The 24,756-nt window shown below is 42.2% G+C and overlaps 1 protein-coding gene across 4 annotated transcripts in view; it reads left to right on the top strand.

Moving 5' to 3' along the window:
- MAPKAPK3 (MAPK activated protein kinase 3) overlaps positions 1 to 11,366 on the top strand; it is a 134,701-nt gene extending 123,335 nt beyond the window's left edge. For 3 of the 4 annotated variants that reach the window (XM_063348089.1, XM_063348091.1, XM_063348093.1), the window contains 6 exons: positions 1,172 to 1,298; positions 2,815 to 2,890; positions 3,068 to 3,192; positions 5,210 to 5,295; positions 7,982 to 8,062; positions 9,550 to 11,366. In XM_063348089.1, the coding sequence (XP_063204159.1) occupies positions 1,172 to 1,298; positions 2,815 to 2,890; positions 3,068 to 3,192; positions 5,210 to 5,295; positions 7,982 to 8,062; positions 9,550 to 9,708 (654 nt within the window). In that variant the 3' untranslated portion in view covers positions 9,709 to 11,366. Of the gene's footprint in view, positions 1 to 1,171; positions 1,299 to 2,814; positions 2,891 to 3,067; positions 3,193 to 5,209; positions 5,296 to 7,981; positions 8,063 to 8,567; positions 8,683 to 9,549 lie in introns of all 4 variants that reach the window. The other variant, XM_063348090.1, reaches the window with a different exon arrangement.
- The last annotated feature ends 13,390 nt before the right edge of the window (positions 11,367 to 24,756 follow it).

The following is a 24,756-nucleotide window of genomic DNA, read 5'->3' as shown; positions in this document are numbered from 1 at the left end:
GTTAAAGTTTGTACCCACATCTTCTTGTAGAGACTTGACCAGGTTTGGAGTATTGTATTTTGTTTTCATTCTGTAAATTGCACAGAATAAGCAAAGACAAGATAGCCGCACCAAGGCATTTCTAGCACAGCAATGTGGTAGTGTTACGGAATGTGCTGGAGAGCACGTCACATAATGGTAGGCTGAGGCATCTGATTGATTCTCCAGTTCTGATTTGTGAATTTTCTACAGATGCTTCTGTATGTTTAGCTGGAGGGAGAACTGCCATTGCTTGGTGTCACTCAGGGGGATGTTTGAGGGTTCTTTAGGTAGGAACTGGAAAATGATTTAAGAGTTCAGAGACGAAAAATCTGTTCACTTTTGTGGACCTGTGTACCATTGTCTACACACAGAAACTGAAGTACTTAGCCCCAAACACCACCTACACACACTCAGTGAACTCATGCAGGAATGGTTCAAATTGCTTAATAGATCCTAAATCCTGTTTTCTTTCAAGCTCTCCCTTCTTCTGTATGTCCCTAAACACTAGCATGAGAGAGGACATAGCTTCCTTATGACTGAGAAACTGAAAAACAAGTTCAAACAATTGCAGATTCTGGAGATGTGCTCGTTGTCCCTGTTCTTCCCGCACAAGAGCTTGTAGTTCCCTTTGTGCCACTTCTGGTTTTGGAGAGCCTTTATGGAGTGTGGAGCAAGAGTGGAATAGCTCAGGTTTCAGGAGACAGAGGAGGGGAGGAGCAGGAAGGGGACTATGTCTGTATCGGTTAATTCTGATGGAGTTATGTCTGTTGCTCATAGAGAATTTGGCTGATGACTTCTCTTGTCTTCCAACTCAGCTACTTGAGTGCGGTACAGAGTGCAGAACAATCCCAGTAAGTGCAGTGAACTAGAGAGAGGTTCAAGAAGCCAGACTTGACACCCACTGGACCTGATGAGAGTCTTGTGTTTTGCTCTCCTAAGTACCATGTAGAGAAGGATGTTGATCCTTAGTCTGAGCAAAAATGCTATGTGTTGGGAGGGAACTTTCTGCATAGTGTGGTGGGGATGTGAGAGAAGTAAGAAGACCCAGATGCTGGTGGTGATCCAGGCAAGTGGGAATGGTTTGACCTTTCAGCTCATGAGAGACATCTCTTCATTGTCCAGTTTATCCTTTCTCTTGGTGGCCTTTCAGCCTGAAAACTTGCTTTACACGTCTAAAGAGAAGGATACTGTACTCAAACTCACAGACTTCGGCTTTGCCAAAGAAACCACTGTACAAAACGCGCTCCAGACCCCCTGTTACACTCCTTATTATGTGGGTAAGTTATCCAAAATGCGATTCTTTTGTGTTTGAGTCTGTCATCCCTCCTTATAGTGGGCCTGTGGACTGTAGGAATGGATGGGAAATCTTCTATTGTGGATGTAAATACAAAGAGGTAGCCTGCAGATTTTAAACTAGGATCCAACCCAAACCTAGTCTGGTTGAGGTACAGTTTAGTACTCCTGCTTTCTTCCTTGGTTGCAGAGGAAACAGCCTTAATAGGGGATGCAAATGAGGATCAAGGAGAGAGAACATATTGCTTCTGATTACACTTGAAGTAATCCTGGTGTTTCCTCTGAATGATGCAATAAAAGCCATGGTTTGAACTCAGCTTCATGATTATTTGGGCGTTCCCTTGCAAAACTTCCCTTAGCTTAACTAATGCAATGAAAGAGAACAGGGAAAGTATTGCCTCAGCTGTAAAGCTTCTTAAAGCTGGCAAATGGAGAAATTAGTAATAAAAGACCAATGTGACTTAATCACAGCTGAATTTTTGCCTTCATTTTGTCCAAAGACAGAGTGCTGTGTAATGAACACCACAGTAGACTGTCCTTTATGCACTCATTTTAGAGTACGTCCCTTTTGGTCTTTGAGTTAATAGTCATTCACCATATGGTATGACTGAGGCAGTCCGCGCCTGGAACTTCTTTGGAAGAAAAAGGGCTTCATTTTTTGGAAGAATTAGTTCTCTTCTACGATGTAAGTTTATATAGGTTTTTTTGTGTTGAAAGATATTGTTATTCATTGTTAGCAGATAATTAAGATAGCAATATTTTTTTCTGATGCTTTCTTCTATATTTTTGTAAGCTGGGATTAGTGATAAAATGTTAAGGAAATTATGCATATATATGTTTATGCCTTTGTATATAAACAAACCGACATTTCCCTTCTCAACACCTTTTTGTAAACCAGTATGATTGCTCGTATGTTTAGAGAATCATTTTCCTTACAAAATCAAGCTCCCTGCCAGTTCACCCGCCCCAGGGGAAAAAAAAAATCCCCTCTAAATGTATCTCTCTAAAATTTTGTTACTTAGTGAAAAAATGTAGTGCTCTGGAGACCAAGGGAAAATACAGTGCTCTGTAGTTGCTGCAGCTAAACATACTCCACCTAGGTGTCGTTCAAAATGTTATCACGGCTCAAGGAGGTCCTTTCTGTTCTGATTTCTGGAACATATGCTCCTGCCTCTTTCAATGCAGTGTTTCCCTGTACGCATTTAGCTATAGCTCCTTCTGCTTTGCTGTAATCTTAGTACTCTCTTGAGCAAAGAGACACTAAGGTGAAGAGTGGGGCATTTTGCCAGCTCCGTTCCTCCTTTTTAAAACTACATTAGATGTAGTTACATTAGATTGTGTTTGGGAACTTGTCAATAGAAAATACTACCCAGTTCCTGCAGTGCGTTGCATTTTTTTAACGCCTCTGATACTTGTTGAAGTGTGCTGCAACTTACATGGTGATGGAGATGAAAGGAAATATCTGGTACTCTGTTAATTTCTGGTTTTAATCTTCTTCAGCCCCAGAAGTCCTTGGTCCTGAGAAGTATGACAAATCATGTGACATGTGGTCGTTGGGTGTCATCACATATATTCTGTAAGTATTTGGAAAGAGGCTTGAGGAACAGAAAGAGGACGCATCTTGTTAAATCTACACTTGCAAGTAATTAGTCACTAGGATCTTGCAACCTGCAGAAGACTAAGCTTGTCTGGGACCTTTTGAGAGATGAAAGGACTTTCATAGTTATGAGAGTTCTTTTGTCCACTCTTACAGCCTGTGTGGGTTCCCTCCATTCTACTCAAACACCGGTCAAGCCATTTCTCCAGGGATGAAGAGAAGAATTCGGATGGGGCAATATGGGTTTCCCAATCCAGAGTGGGCTGAAGTATCAGAGGAAGGTAACAATGCTCACGGTTACCGATGAGTGTGTGCATGGCGTTGTGTGGTGGTGGAGAGCTTACAAGAGACTATTTCCAAAAACCTGTCTTAGGTTTTGTTTCCCTTTCTTCTAGAATTTAAATTATTTTTTTCTAAGATGATACAGAGAACGACTGGGAACTCAAATACTAGCCAGCAACCTAAGTACTCCAGAAAGTAAATGACTACTGAAAAGTTTCTTTCAAATTCCAGCTAGTGCTAGTGAATGCCAAGATTAAACCCTCTGAAAACAAAAGTCTTTAATCCTGAGAAAGGAGGCTGCCAGGATAGCTGCAATGCAAGCTGAGTTGGAAGAAAGGCAAACTGTCTTAAGAACTCATTCAGTCTTTGCCCTCCTTGGTGACAGAGCCAGAAAGGATGGCAAGTTTTCATGGTAGCTTTTTGTGACGTAGGAACTTGCCAATCACCACTTGAAACAAGGTCAACAATTTATTTTGTATAAGTCATTGACTGAAAGCTGCTGCTGTTCAGCTGTGACCTGGATGGGCTCAAACCTGAAAGTGCATGTTTTTGATTCCCTCTTATCCTGACAGTCTTATAATCTGGAAGTCTCACCTGCCCATCATCTTAGAGCGAAAGGTCAGCAACCTCTTGGCACGTCTTTTTTTTCTAACAAGCCCTTTATATTGCTGTTGGTAGCATCCTATTACTGTCTGCTGTTTAGCAACAACAAATCATCGCTGGATAATACTGTGATCTGTGGCATTTTAACATCTCATTGGTTCTCATGGTTGCATGTGCAGCATCAACTACTGAGGAGAGCGTTTTAATATAAGGTGGATGTTTTACTTACGGGTTTCTGGCTTAATACTTTGTCTGCCTTCGGTCTTGTTCATATTACAGCAGTTATTAAAATGCATGGGGAGCTTGGTGAGAGAACGTGCACTCGGAAAATTTGTAGGGTTTCTGTATGCTTGCCTGAATGAAGACAGGTGCCCTATACCTTTGAACCTATTAAAATCAACTAGTTTATGTGTATTCTTTTAGGCTGATCTGGCATCTTCAGCAGACTGCTTCTTTTTGCCCTCCTTTGTACCGTCATGGTTTTCTTTCTGTTATCATTCCATCGTCTATGGAGGCTTCCTCTAAATTCCCCTCCAACTTCTTGTAATCATCTTAATGGGTTCTGTTTGTGGTCCCCTCCTTTTGTTTCCTTGTACATTTTAGAGTCCACGTAATCTCTGCTGTAAAACTCCTTTGCAGCATCTCTCAACAAACTAAAGTCTCAACTTGTACCTCTAACAGCTTCTTACAAGCATTTAGTCATCTCATATTTAATGTTTCTAAAAGAGAACTCTTATGCAGAAGTTTTTCTAGGTTCCTCCAAGGAAGTTATGCATAAATCTTTCTAAATAACGTCCCTTAGATGTAGTGTTTCCAGTCTGCCCACATTAATGAAACTCTTGTCTAGATTCTCATCATCTCATATCTCAGTTACTTAGGACTCCTGCTTTGGCAGATACCATGTTCACAGAATGCTGCAAAGCCTGTTTGTGCAATCCATTTCTTTGACTGCGTTATCCTTTTAGTGGCCTCTCAGTTGTCAAAAGTTTATTATCTTTTTTTCTGCAACTGTGCTAGTTTTTGTCTTCTGTCATTTCTCAAAACATCAGCTTATGCATTCATTCAGCCCATAATGCCGAGCGTGTTGCCATCTTTCAGACAGGTGGCTTGGCAGCTTTCTGTTCCTCTGTTTCTCTTTTTCTCAAGTTCTTGCTCTCAAAGCAGTTGGTTTAGTGATGTAGATAGCATAGCTGGAATCCCTAATCCTTTATCTTTCCTTCTTATCTCTTGTTTTGGATGTTTTCATGTTCTGCCTCTTTAACTTACCACACTGTACATGGCTTCTTAACATGGTACCAGCAATAGGTAGGCGTTTTTGAGTTCTGCAGAATTTCTTCATTCAGCAGGTCATTGTATTCTCAAGGTTATTTGGGAACACAGTAGTAAACATGCCATGTTGGTCCTGTGTTTCAGCCAAACAACTTATTCGCCATTTGCTGAAGACTGACCCGACAGAGAGGATGACAGTTTCTCAGTTTATGAATCACCCTTGGATTAATGTAAGTTTCATATCTCTTTTCACAAGATGAATTCTTACACGCAGAACTTACATGTAGCTCCACATAGCACAGCAAAAGAAGGATTGATGATTATTGTTAATAACTTAATTAACCTCTGTGCCCTCTGTGGAGGGCACAGTCATCTGCTTGTAGAACCACAGCTCTTCTTGGTGTTACCAGAGGACACACAAAGAGAGACACCCACAGTAGCGTCCTTGGAAGCAAAAGCCGAAAGTATCTGTATCTTCTGTGAGCAGGCAGTCAGTGTTGACTCTGCAGCATATGCATGTGTTACTCTCTTTAAAAATATAAAAATAAACTGTATGTACTTACTTCATTGGTGCAGGATTTAGAGACATCTATTATTAGTGGTCTCAGGCACCATTGTGCATAGCTGTGCTAGTGTGAACACGGTTCTATGCTAAGTGGGAATTCTCATCCTTGGCAGAGTTTGGAAATGCGTGGGGGAGGAGCAAGGGTCTCAGCTTAGCGCCCTATAAGAGGTTGCCAGATAGGGGTGGTACACAGAGCTATTAATGGTCCCGGTTCAGGTTTCATTCTATGACTTGGTTGAATCTACTTTTCCTTAAAAAAATCTTTTTTTGGGGGGGGGAGGGAGTGGGGAAAGACTCTAATAATACAACATCAGTTATTTCAAACAAGAGACAAGAATCCCAGGAGTTATCAGGCTGAGTTTCAGCATATCGTCTCTGCTCTGTAGGTGTCACTTAAAATAATAGATTATACTTCTCACATTTGTGCATAGAAGGACACCAGTCTTGTTCTTACCGCCCAAAAATTATCAGCCAGGAACAGAATCACTTGTACTGTAGAATGCCCTTTTCTCTCATAGAGCTTTACCTGTCTGTGCTGATCCTCAGAGGAAGGGGCAGAAGCAGAGGTGTGACTAATAGTCAGTATTTCTATAATGCCTGTTTGAAGATATGAAAACCCTTAGAATTGTATAGAAATGTAGTTGCATAACATCCTGATGAAGTAGATAGATGTCTTCATTTAGAGCTGTGAAAACTGAGAAATTAAGGTTACAAAGACTCTGTAGAACTAGAACAGAACCTAGACAATGTTTCTAAGTCTTTTTTAACCCAATAAAAACGTAATCACTGTTCAGAATAAATACCTCCAGCTTTAAGTGTTTGAAGACCCAAGAAGGAGGTGTTTCAGAAGTCAGCAGGCGATGAATGTCACAGAATAAGTGCCTAATAGCTAAGGAAGCTACCACCTACAGTGACACATGTTACTTGAAATATGCATATAACCAATTAATAAGGAGGAGATTAGAGACAAGATTCTGCTGCACCAAAGAGCCGTGCTAGAATACCATTCCTGGAAGAATGCTCTTGGAGCTGCAGGTTGGCATCTTTTTGTGCTGAACCTATTGTTCCCACGAGGCAGAGGGAGGGAGAGGGAAAGACCAACATAGTGAATGCTTGTGTTCTTCCTTTTCCTAAATCCCCAAGTGGGAACATGTATGGGGAGATGCCCGCACAAGCAGTGGAGGAGGGTGCTTTTCTCTCCTCTTCTTTTTCTCTCATTTTTTTTTTATTACGTGGATGGCAGAAGTATTATTGTGGACCATGCAAAAATTTTCAGTTTAGGTGGGGTCCTCTAGTTAGCTTGGAGATAAGATCTATTTAACAAGTAGCAGCTCATAGCAGATAGGAGGGCAACTTCAACACCTGCTCAGGGACACCATTAAAGCCAGTCGTCTGGTTTTCCATTTCCCTCCTCCCAGCTGTACTTGATAAAACTATACTGTGGCCAGCTAGGGTCCTTTTCCAGAGGATGCTGGCGTCATCATTTCTGCTTCCACTTCTGTAACTACTGCTGTGGTGCTGTTAGCTTGGTGGAGTGTAAGCACTGCTTACAATGTAATGCTTATTTTACAATGACATATACAGGGATCTCCCTAAACTTTTTTGACGTGAAGCTGCATCTGGTGTAGGACACCACAGCAGTAGACAGCAAGTTTGCATAGAAAGCATAAGGGATATAGGTATGAATTTATAGTTTGGGTTATGGACTGACAAGAAATACTATGATTCTTGCTGAATTTAGCTGGGGAACTGCACGTCATGCTTTAGAAATTGTACCTTATTCTAATTTAAAATGTCTACTGATCTTTCATGGCAGGTGAGCATAGATCTCAATTTTATGTGGAAGAGCATTTCAAGCGATGCACTGTCTTCTGAACTGTGCTTACTCTGAGTAATAGTATAATTTCCTCTTTGGGGCACGTTTATGATCTGATAAACTGGTAATCTCAGTTAATGTAGATATGCAAGAAAATTTTTCCTACGACAAATCCCAGAAGATAGAGGTCAAATCAACCACTTTAAAACATTGACTAACGAATAGTGAAATGACAGTTAAAATCTAAAACGTACATAAAAATTTATCCAACGCAGGGATATTGGTTGGACTGGAAGGGAGAAGAGTGAAAGAAACTCAGCACTGATTTCTTTCTCCTTTTTTTCTTTGAAAATATTGTCATGTGGGGACTATAGTCCTTTTCTACCTCACACATGAATTAGCTTCTGGAGTGATTGAAAGCACTGAAGGACATTACATAAACTTTTATGCCCTCAGCACACATAGAAGAGCAAGCAGGCGCTTCCCAAATGTGATTTTGCAGAACACGTCTTTTGATATTTTTCCCTTTTCTCAGAGATCAATGGCAGTGCCACCAACTCCTCTTCATACTGCACGGGTCCTGCAAGAGGATAAAGACCACTGGGATGAAGTTAAAGTGAGTCAATCACAGTTCAGATTTCTTGAAATCAAGTCTGGTAAGAGATTAAATGGGCTGGCTTCTCTGCATATGCCTATTTCCTTGGAGGTTATGGCTAATTTGAATACAACCATGTTAAACAAGGGAAACATAAAAAGTCCTGGTTAGAACGAAGTGTATATGATAGCCATTTAAAAAAGAAGAATGCTATTTGAGCTTCATCTGATAGCCAAATACCAACAAAGTAGATGTTTATGATCAAAGTTGTTAACGTTGCTACCTGTTGAGCCACTGTATGTAACCGCAGAGTAGAAGGGATAGTGTTGAGGGAGCTTGAAGTTCACTATAGTGAAGTGAAGAATATGATGAAAATGCAGGGGGACAGGGTGGGATGACTGAGCTGCATTCTGGTTTTCTACTCTGTTCTATTGTAAAAAAACATTAAATAAGCTTAGTCATGTCTTGTTGTGATATTTGGCAAGGGGAGATAAAAATATATCTGTCTTTCCCTTAATCTAACCAGGTGCCTCACCTGCTGTTTGTACTGATGACAGTTGAATGCTTCCTGCAAAGAGAAACTATAGGGCAGACTAAAAGTTGTTTGCAAGCTTTAACTCTTTCCTGCTGGCCTTTATCAGGTTGGCATGCTTTTACAATTAATTATGAATTTTTTGCACTTATAATGCTTGGCATTTTGATAATTGCTATGTTCCTGGAATGTATTTTACTGATTACTGATTTTATTTAAATTACTGATGTCTCAGCTGTTGAACTATGTAATGGTAAATGGTAAAATTTCATAGGTCCTAGGCAACATTTGCCTCTCGAGTCAAAGAGAGAAACAGATAGTTTCACTTACCGTTCTTCATTTCCATATTTCCGAGAAATTCTTATACTTGTGCTTTGTATAGGTCCCTTGGGCCATCAGCATTCCCATAATATTTAATCGTTTTTCCATTCCTGAACTAAATGCATAGACATTCATTTACTTGAGCAGATTTTTGCTTAAGGCCTTATTCAAAAGTTTAAAATTTGCCTACACTCAAACATTAATTCAAACTGAGGAAGTGTGTGAGTTTGAGGCACATACTTTTAAACAACTTTGTGTGGACTCTCTATTCTAGTTCCTGCTAACCTCGCTTGGTAACAGCGCAAGGAGAGCAGCGCCCTGACTCTGGTTTAAGAAGCCCAGGCTCAGTAGCTGGTGAAGGCCCAGAGCCAGGCAGTAAGAAATGCTGGGCACAGGGACATGATGGAATTTAGGCCAGCCAAGTGTGGTCCTGCATGCTCACGTATGAAACGCTGTGTGAATAGCTCCTCCTGAATGAGTCCGTGAGTAGAATGAAGCCTTTAGTCATAGTCCAGTGCAGCAGAAAGGGCTCAGCTATTTCTGGCCGTAGTGTAACAGAGGGTTCCTTTTTGTACGTTCATCTCTTGGCAGTAGTGTGGGATGGCTGTGTGCTCTCTGCCTCAGGGTTTTCAATAAATTCCTTCCTTGGTTTCAGGAGGAGATGACCAGTGCTTTGGCTACCATGAGGGTGGACTATGATCAGGTGAAAATCAAAGACTTGAAAACATCCAACAACCGCCTCCTGAACAAACGCCGTAAGAAGCAGAAGCAGGCAGGCACCTCTTCTGCAGCACCAGGGTGCAATAACCAATGAGAAGAGAAGCCAAGGACCTGTGGGTGGAGGGTAAAAATTAAAAGGAACAATTTAAAATCAGTATGATCAACTCAGTCCGTACCACAAAGGCAGTGAGACTGTGAAGAAGCTATCCTGCAAAGAGGGAGCAGTGTGAAAGATTACATTTTTATAACTTGAATCAAGGCTTTGCTTTTAAAGGCTAATGTATATGACGTGATTCTGTTGCATATTGCTTGGGAAAGTACAGCAATACCAGAAATGTTACAGGGTTTTGTTTTGGCTTTAACTGTATCGGACAAGAGGAGAGGAGGCAGTCTCAGCATACTAACGCACTGAGGCTTTAACAGCCATCTACAAGACTAACTTCTGCTACTATTTTAAACTTGGGATTAGAAAAAATGCCAAGTGTTCTGCTAGTAGTGTTTTAATAATCCAAACATGAGTATTAAGAAAGGAGAAAAATGTCACTACTCTTTATGTGAGTAGCACAGGTGCAGTTCTATTATGGATGTATCGGACAGCATTTCGTGTTAGAATTGGTAATAGTCAATGTTTCCAAACTTACCTCCTGTAGTTACAGAATATCACCTAAACAGTAAACAGTAATTCCTGTTACAGAAGAAAGCATCCATACATTTCCATTAAAGTCTTCATGTAGTCTCATGAGAAGATTTGAGTTTGTCATGGATTCTCACTTGATAACGTGTAAGTTTTCTAAACTGTAACCATTATGTCATGTCTGTGCCACTGTCAGTTCCCTCTCTTGTGATGTTTTTAATTTAAATGGTAGTTTATGTGAAGAGTTTTAATAAGGATTTAATTAGTTGAAGGTATCCTGCAGAGAATATTGCTGTTCCTCTTGGACCCATGACCTCTAGGGTGTACAACTGGACATGCAGTTGTATACCAGGGACTGCTTTAGAAGAAACACTTCTAAATTTTGGGAAGAAGTGGCAAACGCGTGTTCTCTGAATGGACCCTGGTGTCTGCCAACATCCCTTCTGGTAATTATCTCCAGATCTGGTGCCTAAGATGTGCTGATCTTAGCAAATTTTGGGGTGCTGGGGTTGGTTTGTTTCCTGGAGTCAGGGAGGGGGAGGATGCTACTTTATTTGCAGTGTTTTGTCAGTGTTTCTGGATCCGAAGATTTTCGTCACCTAAGGGAGATTACCTAGAAGTATATCCACTCTTTTTTTTTTTTTTCCTATTCTAATTCTTGCTTTATAGGATCCTGGCCTTGGTTTGCTAATTTGTTCTACTTTGTGATCAAAATACTTCTTCTCACTGTATTTGGGGTTTGGTTTTTTTTGAGTTGAGGTGAAGCAAATATTTGTGAAAGTGTTATCAGAGTCTAGGATGAAAATTACGTGCTTCCAGTGATGCAGACAAAAGCTACTTTGTGGTAGGCACACAGAGTACTTGTGTGTTAATATGCTCGGAAGAATGTTAAAACACAAAAAGGAAAACCAGGCTCCAGAAAGGATCTGAGTCATCAAACCTGACCGCCGCATAGATCTTGTTACCTCCAACAAAGATGAACTCGAGGCTTTTGGACCTCATCTGGGGAGCCCTGTTCCCATCTTCACAGTGTTTATGGGACCTCCATTCTTCTTTGTGAACTAGTCTTCTTTGGTCCTAGGGTTTTAATGATTTTAATAAATCATATCACAACGTTCCTTCCTCCTGGCATCCCTGTTTTTGTTGAGATGGGGAAGAATTTGAATTGCTTTGCGAGGTACATCTATGTTGAAGGTGATGGGAAAAGGGAGAAGGAAAAGTGCACAATGATGTCCATATTCAAAGGCTGTCCAACTTTGAGCAGTTTTTTAAGATTACAAGCGTTTGTTTTTAAATATCAATCTCTGTGAAGATGTATTTTAGAATTATTTCATGTTATCTAGGTGTATCTATGATTATAGCATGTCCTGTATATGTTTATTTTTATCATATTACTCCTATGAATTGTGCAAATATTATTCACTACCTGTAAATGATAATACAACAAAGAGTTGTGATGTGTTCAGGGTGCGACAGTTAGGATTAGAGCCAGATCCAAGTTTCTGTCCCTTTATCCAAATTTTTTGAGGGTGCTATATGTACATCCCTCCTGCCTTCCCACCTCTGTGCCCCCTCAGGGTGACACAAGCTCCCACTATCCCAGTTAACAGGGCAACCTCTGCATGATGCGGTGATGTCCTGGCTGCCTTTGGCAGAGTGTATTGAAACTGTTGCAACCCGCAGTTTTGCATCTGCCTTGCCCAGGGTTTGAGCTGGAGCTCTCAGTTTCCAGCCGGCGCCTTCTTGCCTGTCAGTTCAGCCTGGAGCCTGAAGACACGTAACTGTTCCTGAGTAGTTTTCCATGGGAAACTGCAGTTTGGAAGCTGGGGTGATGAACTGATGCACTTGGGCACAGCACCTTCAGCTTTCAGTCCCTGTATAGTAGGACAATACCATCTCGTCAAATTTGGACTAACAGTTCTTGTGTTTTACCCTGCAGTGACAACATCCAGGAATACTGTAAAGCCCAGCAGGAGCCTGAGGAGGGCCTGAAAATAGCAGATGTGGAAGTGTATGCAAGTATTGTACAGAAGTGTTTGTGCTTATTGTACAGACGAAAGGAGGCAACTCCTTGGGAGCTGGGAAGCAGCTGACGTGTAGTACCTGGAGCCTCAGACTGCTGTCCTGTGTGTAACGCAGCTGCCTTCTGTAACATGACGGGAGCAGGGTATGAGAGCCCTAGCCGCGTTTTAGCCCTGAGTCAGCCAGAGCTGTGAGAATCTGCTGGGGAGCAGATTCGGGGGCTGCACTTGTTGTCACCCCTCGCTGGGGTGCAGCCGTCCCCCCAGCAGTGTCTATGTGTCTCCGCAGGCACATACATACCGCTCTATGCGCCACCTCCTGCCCGCCACGCCGCGATGCAGCCGCGGGGGGCCGCAGGCAGCACAGCATCCCCAGCAGCATCAAGGTCACTGGGCTTTCCCGAAAGCTCCCACAGTTCCAGTAGCTGGCATCAGTTAGAACTAAAATCTACGTGATCTTGGGGTCTGTGTCACATTAGTGTTCTTGCCAACGGCTGCAGGGAGCGCTGCCCGTTGCTAGCACGTGCGCTGTGCCCTGCAGGAGCCTGTGATGAGATTCATGTGTACGTTTTGCAGAAGATCTCTCCTTCCTGGCTGCTAGCTCTGTCACATGAAGGGCCCGCCTTCTAGCTGCATTCACACACATTATAAAGAGCTTTGGTGTGCTAGGGGTGGTATTTCGGTCTTGCCTCTTCCCTCAGCCATATAGTATAATAGTCTCTTTAGAACCTGCTGCTTAGGTTCCAAATTTATAGCCTGTTTTTAGAAAGGATAGGCTATTGTAGAACTGGTTATGCATTTGCATATTCATCAGCCATATAGAGGAGGTAAAGAGCTGGGAAGGGAAAGAAGAAATGAATGGTCAATAGAGAAGGCTTCGAGGAGAATGCGGATTAAAAGGTCCATTTATTTTTTACGGCAGAAGCTAAAAAAGGACTGTGCACAATTCCCCACCCCCATTCCTTTTCATAGCAATTGCTTATGGGCCGCTGCCTCCCGTTGTATTTCTCTGCACTGTACTCCTCTCATACACATGCGTTCTTGCTCGCTCACTCGCAAGTGCACTTTCTCTGACTCACACACAAGCATGTACACAAGCACAGATAAAATTCCCTCCCTCACTTTTCCATTTCTTGCACTACATGCTTTCTTACCACTTTGACCACATGTGCCATATGATGAGCCTTTTTTTTTGACGTGGTGCAATTAAAAACTAACATTGATGGTAAGCTCTTGGCCTACTTCTGTGTTTTTCTATTTGTGAAAACCCAGCACGCAGTCCTGGGATTGCTTTTCTCTCTTAACACTTCAGTGCCTAGAGTCTGGAGGCCCAATTATGTAACTGCTTCTGACTTGCCTGACATGAGGGATAATGAGAATGCTACATACTCAGTTTGATCTAATTTCCCGTCCTCTTTTCAATTCAGACTTTGGCCCACGTTTAGACAAAGGCGCTTTTGAGAAAAGGAAGATTTAGTGAGGAGGAGAGAACTAAGGCTTTTAATTACTTACACGTAATTGTAAGTACACGTACTGTTTTAAACCTGTGTTAAAGGTAGGGAAGAGGTGTAAATCTGTGTCCAGCTGCTTTGATATATTTGCATGCTCAGCCTAAGGATGAAGCCAGCTGTGGGAGCCAGCTCAGCTGGACTTAAAGGGAGGAAAACTCTTGTCCTAGAGGATGCACCCCACTCTTTCACCAGTGCCCTTTCACACTCACTAACAAACCACAGGGAGTGAAGGCAAGCAGGGAATGAATTTGCATGTGGAAGAACTCCTTTCTTCCAATAGTACATGTTTTGGAGAGTTTTTTGCGGAAATACCAGAATTCTCTTTTTCCTAGGTTCCAGTATTTCCCTTCTTCACCTGGCTGTTCTTGGTACTGGAGCTGGTGTAGCTGAGAATGAACATAGTTAATTCTCTTGTAGAGAGCCTAAAGAGGGTGAAGACAGGGAAGCAAACTTGGAAGCCAGAGAACACGTTCTCAAAACCTCAAAGAAAAAGAAAATTGTTAAAAATTCTTGCAAACTAACAAGCAAGTTTACTTCAGGTACATACTTAAACGCATCTCACATCTGGAAAATTGTGGTTAGAACAATCCTAGGTGATAACATTTGCTGAAGAAATGTTTCCCTGAAATCTTTGCACCGGGTAAGAAAATGCTTTTTGTGTATTAAGTACAGCTTTAAAAAAGGATTATTTTTTTTTTCAGTCTGTGCGGTTAGAAGAACTTAATGGGGCCAAGGGAGTAGAAATGGGGGATGATATGTCATGTTGAAAAATAAGATAAGAAATGTCTGCTGTTGTATTCTACTCCAACTTATTTTTTTACTGCAGGTGCTACCTCTGTACAGACATAGCAGGATAGATTCAGCTTTTTATTAGTCTTTTTTACCACTGGAGGAGGATGATGTTCCTGCACTCTAGGGAAATGTGAAAGATAACTCTGTGACTGTAGATGAACACCTGTATTGGTAAATCTGTAAATCATGCCTAGCATTAACTTTATTTCAAAATTTCCTGCCTCGTGAATCTACCAGGTGCCGAGATCTCATAGGTCTGCTCTAAATGCATAAAGGCACAGAGGCATCATTGTCAGTGTGTTTCCTCATACTACTTGAGACTGCAAAAAGAAGCAATTGCTGAAATGTGCTGTGGTGTTTTTAGGTTCCAGGAGCCAAAGGGGAAAAAAATGCAGCTTTCAAATAGCTGGGGAGTTGGACTAGATGATCTCTAGAGGTCCCTTCCAACTCTGAAAAATTCCGTGATTCTGTGGAGGTGACATGAAGGGCCAGGCTGTCTTTGGTCTGAGGAGGGGTGGTACTTGAAGATAGTATACAGCTCAGCTTCCAGATCTGATAATAAACACGTTTTAGCTGTGTGGGGCTGCAGGCCCAGATTACTAGTAAAGTCTCTCCTGCTTTGACAACATGCTGGGGTTTGTCTGCTGTTAGCCGCTGAAACGTACTTATTTGGTCCATTTAGCCTTCTTAGTTGTGAGGTTGCACTAAAGCTGAATAATTCAAAAAAGGAAGAGTTACGTTATTTTCTTCCATGCTAAGCTTCTAAATTTATTTCTGTTGAATTTTACTGAATTCAAGTTAATTACCGGTATTGACAGTGTAACAACTGTTTCTCACTGCACCTTTACTTGTTAACAGTGAGCATAAGTGCTTCTTTATGGGGGGCGTGTCTTTTTTGTCTTAGGACTTTTATTCCAGTTTTGAAATTAAATGGCAAGGTTATTTTGCCTAATATTGTTCTCCCAAAACTTCCAGGCTAATCCATTTGGGAAACATGGAAGATGTTCTCAAGAGATTTCTTATTGCTTAGTTACTGAAACACCTGCTAAAGCTGAGCTCTTTAAAAAAACTGAAAATTATTTAAATGTGAAAAAGAGTGGGTTGATCTGGAAAAGAAACTTCTCAAAAGACTAAAATTAGAATGGAATGTGTTAGAAGAGAAATACTGGTGGGGGAGGAGGACTAAGGTTTTTTAAAATAAAAATGCTACCACTTGAGTAATGATCAAGGAATTTCTGGTTATGATATTAGCTGCTGCTCCAACCCAGAGCAGTTCCTGAATTCAGAAATAATTATATTTCCCCTAAAGATAGATATACAATACAGACTCCATTTTTTTTCTAAGGTAGTCTAAAGCAAGGCTTAGCTTGATACTTATAAATGAGACTTTTGAGTAAATGCTGTTAGTATACCAAATAAACGACTTTTTAGACCAACTAATAGCTGAACAAATATGCTTTGCAGATTAAGTTCTGTTCTGCTAAAGTTGCCTGAGTGAGCTGCCTTTCTGCTTGCAGAAACCTCATCAAGGTGAAGTTAACTTTCTTTTTTGCTTTCAGAGATTTTACACTTCTATCTTGCACTTCATCACTGTGTTTGACACTTGTCTTGAGTAAAAATCTAATCAGTTGTCTCAAAGCTAACCTTCCATGATACAGTGTTTTTTCTTTTTTGGCTCAATTACAGTTGTACCACCTCTTCTGTTATTTCTGAACTTCTTTTACTGGTGTAAAATATTGGAAGATTTTCAAGGAATCCCACTGCCTGGCAGGAAGCAAGAAACCGCATTGTATGTAAAACGCTAAGCAGGAACATTCCAAGCAATGGGTGATAGAAGGAAAGATGTCCCTCTGAGGGTAATAGAAAACCCCAAAGAAATGAACCCAACCAGAACTTAATACTTTTTCTACTGTTTGAGAATGGGCTGTGGGTATACTCTCCAAGATTTATGAGTGCCTCCTTTAGAGATAACCCCAAAGGATACTGCTCTCCCTTCAGAGCAGCAGCAGTCCACTGCAGGATGGCGTGAGCAGCTCTGCCGTGCTTGCCTCCCTCAGACTTCTCCCAGAGGCTGATGCGCTTCCTCTGTTATCATTTCTCATACCCACGGTGTTGTGGTGAAGGGAGGGTGTAAGCAGAGCCATCAGCCCTTTCAGCTCCTGCACAGGATGTTTTAACCTTTGCTGTTTCTCAGCTTCATTCAGAATAAACATGTTTAAATTTATTAGGAAAATGTTACTTTAAAATCCCATCTCCTATGGAATTTAAGCTGTTTTTCCAATCAGCTCTGTAAAGCACCATGCTAGTGTCCTGAGTCATAGAACTGTTATTCCAACATCTCTTGGTGCAGGTTGTAGGTTATCTCACCGAGAAATAACCGCTTAGGGCAGAAATACTTTTATTTCCTCCTCCTGCCTTTTAAGTCTTTGTGTGGAATACTTCACTTAACTACAAAGAGTAAAAAGAGGTGGACTAGTTATCTTCCTTTTAATCCTTTGGTTTTCTTCTTAATTTTGTTAGACTGATGTATTTTGCACTTTTTGGAAGTCATGAGTACTTCCTTTAGAGAGACTTGACTGCAGTATTTCAGTTTCTTCTCTAAACATAAAAAAAAATCCTATTGAAGCTTTTTGCTATAGGATATTTAAAATCTGAGGAGTAGGAAGGAATTGAATTTCCTGATTTAAAGTGACTCAGCTAGATCTGCCTCCTTGTTTCGTAATAAATTCTCTGCATTGAGCTCAAACCTTGGCTGGCACTTGGTAGAGCTATCAAATGTTTTCTCGATTAATTTGTCATTCCTGCACAAAGTCAGTTTCTAAGCTGTTCCTTGAGAATCCTGGAACAACTATCTAATAAGCAATCATTAGCTCCAAAAGTATATGACTCTGTGTCATAAGGCATCTGGTGCTATCACTTGAAGCTTCCGTCATCGCAAGTTACAGCAGTTATATGCCTGGCTAATGCCTGGCTAACAGGAACCCAGTAATAATAAGTGATTACTTTAGTTTGTTAATACTGTGCACTTTCATAGCGTATCTGCAGTCATTCACACACGCATGCATCAAACCTGCTTCCCATAACTTCAGTCTAATATAAAGAGTTGCTTCATTTCTATATGAAACCTAAATGGTGGTGGTGTTCTGTACTAAGCAAATTAATTTTAAAGCATTTCTTTTAAGCCTTAAAGTTTTCTTTATAGGATTCCTTAGATTGTGTACTTCCATTTGCAGCAGGTTTTTTCCCCAACTTCAGAAAATTATTTCTAGTGAAAGTTTAAAAAGAAAGTTGATATTTGTGATAAAGTTGAGTGTTTATGGGTAAGGTTGAAGGGGAAGGCAAATAAGGGAGATGTTGTGCTGGGAGTATGCTACAGACCACCTGGCCAGGATGAGGAGACAGACGAAGTATTCTGTAAGCGGCTGGCTGATGTCTTGCAATTGCCAGCCCTTGTTCTGGTTGGGGACTTCAACCTGCCAGCTATCTGCTGGAAATACAACACAGCAGAGAGCAGGCAGGCTAGGAGAGCTCGAGTGCATGGAAGGCTCGAGTGCATGGAAGATAACTTGGAAGATAACATGGAAGATAACTTCCTGACACAACTGGTAGGTGAGCCTACCAGGGGAGGTGCCTTGCTAGACCTACTGCTCACAAACAGAGAAGGGCTAGTGGGAGATGTGGTGGTCGGAGGTTGTCTTGGGTTTAGTGATCATGAAATGGTCAAGTTTTCAATTTGTAGCGATGTAAGGAGGGGGGTTAGCAAAACCTCCACCTTGGACTTCCAGAGGGCGGACTTTGACTTGTTCAGGACACTGGTTGAGAGAGTCCCTTGGGAGACAGTCCTGAAGGGCAAAGGAGTCCAGGAAGGCTGGATGGTCTTCAAGAAGGAAATCTTAAAGGCCCAGGAGCAGGCTGTCCCCAAGTGTCGCAAGTCTAAAGGCCGGGGAAAATGGCCAGTCTGGATGAATAAGGAACTTCGTGTGGGACTTAGGAATAAAAGGAGGGTTTACCACCTTTGGAAGAAGGGACAGGCAACTCAGGAGGAGTACAGAGATCTCGTTAGGTTATACAGAGAGAAAATTAGGAAGGCAAAAGCCCAGCTGGAGCTCAACTTGGCCACTAACATTAAGGACAACAAAAAAAGCTTTTATAAATACATCAACAAAAAGAAAGCCAGGCAGAATCTCCATCCCTTACTGGATGCTGGGGGGAAAGTTGCAACCAATGACGAGGAGAAGGCTGAGATACTTAATGCCTTCTTTGCCTCTGTCTTCAATAGTCAGACCAACTATCCCCAGGGTGCTCAGCCTCCTTGAGCTGGAAGATGAAGATGGAGAGCAGAACAACCCACCCATAATCCAGGAGGAAGCAGTCAATGATCTGCTTCTGCACTTAGACATACATAAGTCTATGAGGCCGGATGGGATTCACCCAAGAGTACTCAGGGAGCTGGCGGGAGAGCTCACCAAGCCTCTCTCCATGATTTATCAACAATCCTGGTCAACAGGGCAGGTGCCAGATGACTGGAGGGTGGCTAATGTGACGCCCATCTACAAGAAGGGTCGGAAGGAGGATCTGGGGAACTACAGGCCTGTCAGCCTGACCTCAGTACCAGGAAAGATCATGGAGAGGATCATCTTGAGTGAGCTCTCACGGCAAGTGCAGGGTGGCCAAGGGATCAGGGCCAGCCAGCATGGGTTTAGGAAGGGGAGGTCCTGCTTAACCAACCTGATCTCTTTCTATGACCATGTGACCCGCCTTCTGGATGCGGGGAAGGCTGTGGACGTTGTCTATCTGGACTTTGGTAAGGCCTTTGACACCGTCCCCCACAGCATTCTCCTGGAGAAGCTGGCGAATCATGGCATGGACAAGTGTACTCTTCGCTGGGTTAAAAACTGTCTGGATGGCCGTGCCCAGAGAGATGTGATTAATGGGGTGAAATCCTCTTGGTGGCCGGTCACCAGTGGTGTCCCTCAGGGCTCAGTTTTGGGGCCGGTTTTGTTTATTATCTTTATCGATGATCTGGATGAGGGAATTGAGTGCACCCTCAGTAAGTTTGCAGACGACACCAAACTAGGTGGGAGTGTTGATCTGCTTGATGGTAGGAAGGCTCTACAGAGGGACCTGGACAGGCTGGATCGATGGGCCAAGGCCAACTGTATGAGGTTTAATAAGGCCAAGCGCCGGGTCCTGCATTTCAGTCACAACAACCCCAAGCAACGCTACAGGCTTGGGGCAGAGTGGCTGGAAAGCTGCCTGGCAGAAAAGGACCTGGGGATGCTGGTGGACGGCCAGCTTAACATGAGCCACCACTGTGGCCAAGAAGGCCAACAGCATTCTGGCTTGTATCAGAAATAGTGTGGCCAGCAAGAGCAGGGAAGTGATCGTGCCTCTGTACTCGGCACTGGTGAAGCCTCACCTCGAGTGATGTGTTCGGTTCTGGGCCCCACTGTACAAGAGGGACATTGAAGTGCTGGAGCGTGTCCAGAGGAGAGCCACCAGGCTGGTGAGGGGTCTGGAGACCAGGGCATATGAGGAGAGGCTGAGGGAGCTGGGCATGTTTAGTGTGGAGAAGAGGAGACTGAGGGGAGACCTCATTGCCCTCTACAACTACCTGAAAGGAGGTTGGAGAGAGGTGGGTGTTGGCCTCTTCTCCCAGGTGAATAATGACAGGACCAGAGGAAATGGTCTGAAGTTGTGGCAGGGGAGGCTTAGGTTAGATATTAGGAGAAATTACTTCACTGAAAGAGTAGTCAGGCACTGGAACAGCCTGCCCAGGGAGGTGGTTGAGTCACCATCCCTGGAGGTATTTAAGAAACGTCTAGATGTGGCACTTCAGGGCATGCTCTAGTGGCAGAGACTGTAGGTTGTTTGGTTGGACTCGATGATCTTAAGGGTGCTTTCCAACCATGAATTTTCTGTGATTCTGAGCCATGTATGATTGCATATGTTGAAGTAACAGTGTGGAAGAATCTTATTAGTCTTATCCAGGCAACTGAAAACCTTGAGCTTGCTCGATTAGAATTAACTACTACAGACGTGAAAGGAGAAATTTAATTAAAATTTTATTAATCAGAAATACCCTCCTGCCAAAGTTGAGATATTTTTAAAAAAAAAAGAAAAAAAAAAAAAAGACATACTAGTCTTCTGTTTGTATGACGATGATTTCCGTGTCAAGAGTGACTTTGCATGCTTACAGGTTTGAAGTTATATATCCTAAAGTTAGGTACACATGAAAGTATTCCAAGTGTGTGGCCAAAATGCTTTCAATTCAGAAGTACAAATCAAATACAGATTTACATATATAGAGAGATATACTCTGATGCAAAAAAAAATTAGTCTGAGCTTTTGTTGTCAAGTTCACTTTTCTTTCTTCCCACAGCATCCTTAAAGTAAGGTTCTCACTGCCAGTAAATGTTGTGTGGTTTCATGTCTCTGTCATCTTTCCCATCTGCCGCTGGACGTTGCTTACTCCAAAGAGGAGGAGGGAAGCAGTGGGGAAGAGCTCTATCTGGAATTGCCTGTGTTAGTCTACACATGCAGATGAGGCATGGCAGGTCAGCTAAAAGGACACTGAGTTAGTTGTTTGTCTGTGTGTATCTGTACCTCAGCTCTATAGGAAACTTTAGCGTTGTGGGAAGCTGCCTGGCAGATCATGTCCTACAATCCTCTCCCTGAGAGTGGACCCAGTCCTAACAGGCGTGTGTGGGAGGAGGGCAGGCAGTAGCACAGACGGAGAACCTGTCCCGTAATGCGAATGGTGAGCAGGAGTGAGCAGTATGTCTGCTCTGAGGGCTGGACCTCTTGTGCTCCCAGCACCTGGATGCGAGAATGTGGTCCTCCAGCCAGGGTCACTAACGGCCCTCCCCGCGTATGGTCTACTGCAGTATGTGGCAGATGAGAGGGGAAGATAGACTGTGACGGAGTGGTACATAGCACTTGGCTGACCGCTTTTATGTTACACTCAGGATTTTTTTTCCTGTTTTTCTTGATACAATTTGATTTATAAGAAGAAAACTATGTTCCGTTGAAGGAGTCTTACAGAGAGTTTAGGAAAAGGCTTTTTTTTATTTTATTTGCTGAATGCTAGCTTTCTGTTGATTTGTGTGTCGCAAGCTATCAAGGAGCCTTGTAAAATACTAACTCTTGATCAGAAATCCAGCCAGCCACACAGATGTCAGCAAGTCTGTTGTCAGTGCACAGACAACAGTTTGTTGTCAGCGCAAAGAGTCTGCCTGTCCTTGTAAGTCCTAAGAAGTCCAGGTGACACAAGTCAATGTGTTATGGTAATGTCCTAGAGCACTGCTGTGTCCAGTCCTTCTGTCCAGCCCAGACAGCGTGGACAAGATATTCTCATCTAGAAGGAGACAAAGAGGTGCATAGCAATTTGTACAAGTGTTTGAACACTGTTTGTGTGACAATTGGCAGGGACAGAGCCTCATATGCGACTAGTTGTCACAAAAGTGGAAACACACCACTCACATGATGGAGACATGTACAAGCTGCTGTCCCATTATACAATGGCAGCAGGAAAAGGACATCATCAGGGAGTTGCCAGATGTTGAATTTCATGTTCTGTTGGACTGTATGTTTAGCTCAGGAGCTGCACGTCAGCCCTCCTTGATAGAGAAATTAATAGATTCTCTTTGAAAGCAGATCAGAGAAGAGCGTGTTCAACTATGCACCAAAGTGCAGAAATATAAATGTTAGACTAAATTCCAGAATCTGAGCATATGTAACAAAAAAGGGGAAAGAGTATATAAAGTGCACAAGCAGACTTAGTGTCATGCCTTATTTTGAAAAGCATTCATAGGAATCTGAATGTTTTCCATAGGCATTAAATTCTTGTTTTATGAAGTAACTGTGCAATATTCCTACCCTTGAAAGTTGAAAGGGACTTATTAAACACCTTTTGGTGTTTGAAATAATAGTCCTAAGGTTTAACTCTGTCTATGCTTTTGAGGGAAGCAAGAAAAAGTTGATTCTGTCAGTGTGAAAGGAGTTGGGATGAAGCTGCACTGAGCATCAGTTCATCTGTGTCTGCAGCTGTAGGACTGCAAGGGAGAGTAAAACCCAGGCTGCCGTGGTGGCAGAAGTTAGACCTTGAATTCCTGTAATCCCTGCATTGGAGAGCAAAACCAAGGCTACAGTAATTTCTTTCTCATTTAGTCCTTTGTCTTCTATCTTTATTCATGTCACTGGAGATAGGATCACTCTGACAGCTCTAAAGGGGGGAGTAGGACATTTCAGACAGTTGCCTGCCATATTGGTGATAAATGAAGAGCCCTATCCATGCGCACAGAGGGAACTGCAGAACTTGGAGCGTGTGCTGAGTTCGAGCACAGCGCGTATAAGAGATCTGACCTTGTGCTGCTTGAGACAGGGTCCTGTGTCTGGCATCACAGGTGTTTTGTGTTTCTCACACCTATTTTTAACAGGAAAGGTGTGGTCACGTAAAAGACTCGTGTGCTCTTCGTTTTGACTTGCATGTATATTCCTTTCCAATGTTTTCCTGGACTTTCTGTCATATTTGTGCTGTCATTGGGAGTGAACATTCAGAGATCATCGTCTGACCATATAGTGTGATCACGGGCAGACCCAGGCAGCAGCTCTTGACAAAGAGGAGATAATGTCCCTTTGAATGTCCCCAATTACGATAATTCTGTTTTTTAGCTGTTCATTCATTAGCAGAGAAGTAAACAGTGCAGACAGAAGGTTGTGAAGCAGGGTGTTTATTCACTTGTTTTCTAGCCTTCTCTCTGGATTAATGAAATGACTCATAGACAGTAATAACATGCTTGGAGTAAAAAAAAAAGAAAAAAATCCCAACCCAAAAAACTGGAGGTGGGACATGTGAGGCCGAATCTTTCTGTCAGGACACCCACATCTCGCCATACCTACATATGTGATTTGACTCATTGTTAAATGTGAAGAATGGATCAGTTGTAAAGATAGCCAAAACCTCCAGGGCAAAAGGATCAAATGAGCATCTAGTAAGTGCCGGTTGGTTTCAATATGTGAAAGGATTGCTGGTGAGAAGGTAAGACCATGCAATTGCTTCTAAATATTTCTAGGCAAGATTACTTTTTAAGTATTTTCCTACCTTTTTTTCTTTGCCTCTGACAAAGAGGACAAATGGTGTGCCTCACATAGGCGAGTAATACCTCTGCCTCTGTAGGCTGCCGAACATACTCTCTGTGCTTTTTCTGAATTGCTCATCCCATAATCATGCTCAAACCCTTATGAAATGGAGAAGGTAGAACAGTGAGACAACCCAGATTTCAAAGATGCTGAAGGTCTTGGAAAGGTTACATGAATTTTGGGCAGAGGAGGAAACTGAACACAAAACCAGATGTCACAGATGCGCTTTCAGTGACAGACCATCTTGGTCCTCTCTACTATAACCGCTCCAGGAACACTCAGACCCATCTTTGTGAAGATTATATATCTATTTTGAATTGTTTACTAATAAAAATCTACAAAGTTTCCATATTAAAAGTTACATGAGTGACAAAGCACAAGTATGTTTTGCCTTAACAGCAGGATTTTTCATCAAGGCCCAACACACTGAAAGCAGGACAAGAGAGGAATAACAACTGTGGAAATCCTGAGAAGAATTAATTATAGCATATACTACCAGGTAACCTGGATGTTGAAAAAAATAAACTGAGACGCACCTATATGATATTTTTACATACAGAAATACTGCTCAGCATTTGTATCAGATTCTGAATTGGTAATAAGTTCTGTGTTATCTAAGGGAAATAATGTGTATAATGCTATCATAAAGACCTCTTTGAATATGGCTGTTCCTCCATGGGAGTACATATCACACAGAAGCATCAGCTCCTAGTCTGAAAACTGCTTAATTTATAAGTTTTCCAAAAATTGGTATAGAGTCAAAATGTTCTGCTACTTATTGTTACTTTGTTTAAGACTGTTTATTGGTAGTTTCTGTTTCGTTTCATTTTGAGAGGAGCCAGTATATTTAGGGTGGAGATTTAAGCCACACAAGGCAAAAAATGGGGATGAATCTGGAGAAGGAAGAGGAACTTGTCAAAGCCTGTAGAGAAGAAGTGAGGATAATTAATCAGACAAATGGAGATAGAGAGCAGGTGTGCAGAGGGAATAGTCGGATGGAACAAAAGGCAGTGGAATGAAAATGAATGTCAGAAGAGGTGAGT

The sequence above is a fragment of the Chroicocephalus ridibundus genome, chromosome 10 (genome assembly GCF_963924245.1).
Source record: "Chroicocephalus ridibundus chromosome 10, bChrRid1.1, whole genome shotgun sequence".
Lineage (NCBI taxonomy): Eukaryota > Metazoa > Chordata > Aves > Charadriiformes > Laridae > Chroicocephalus > Chroicocephalus ridibundus.
Note: the sequence above shows the minus strand (reverse complement) of the source record. Positions and strands in the feature narration are given on the sequence as shown.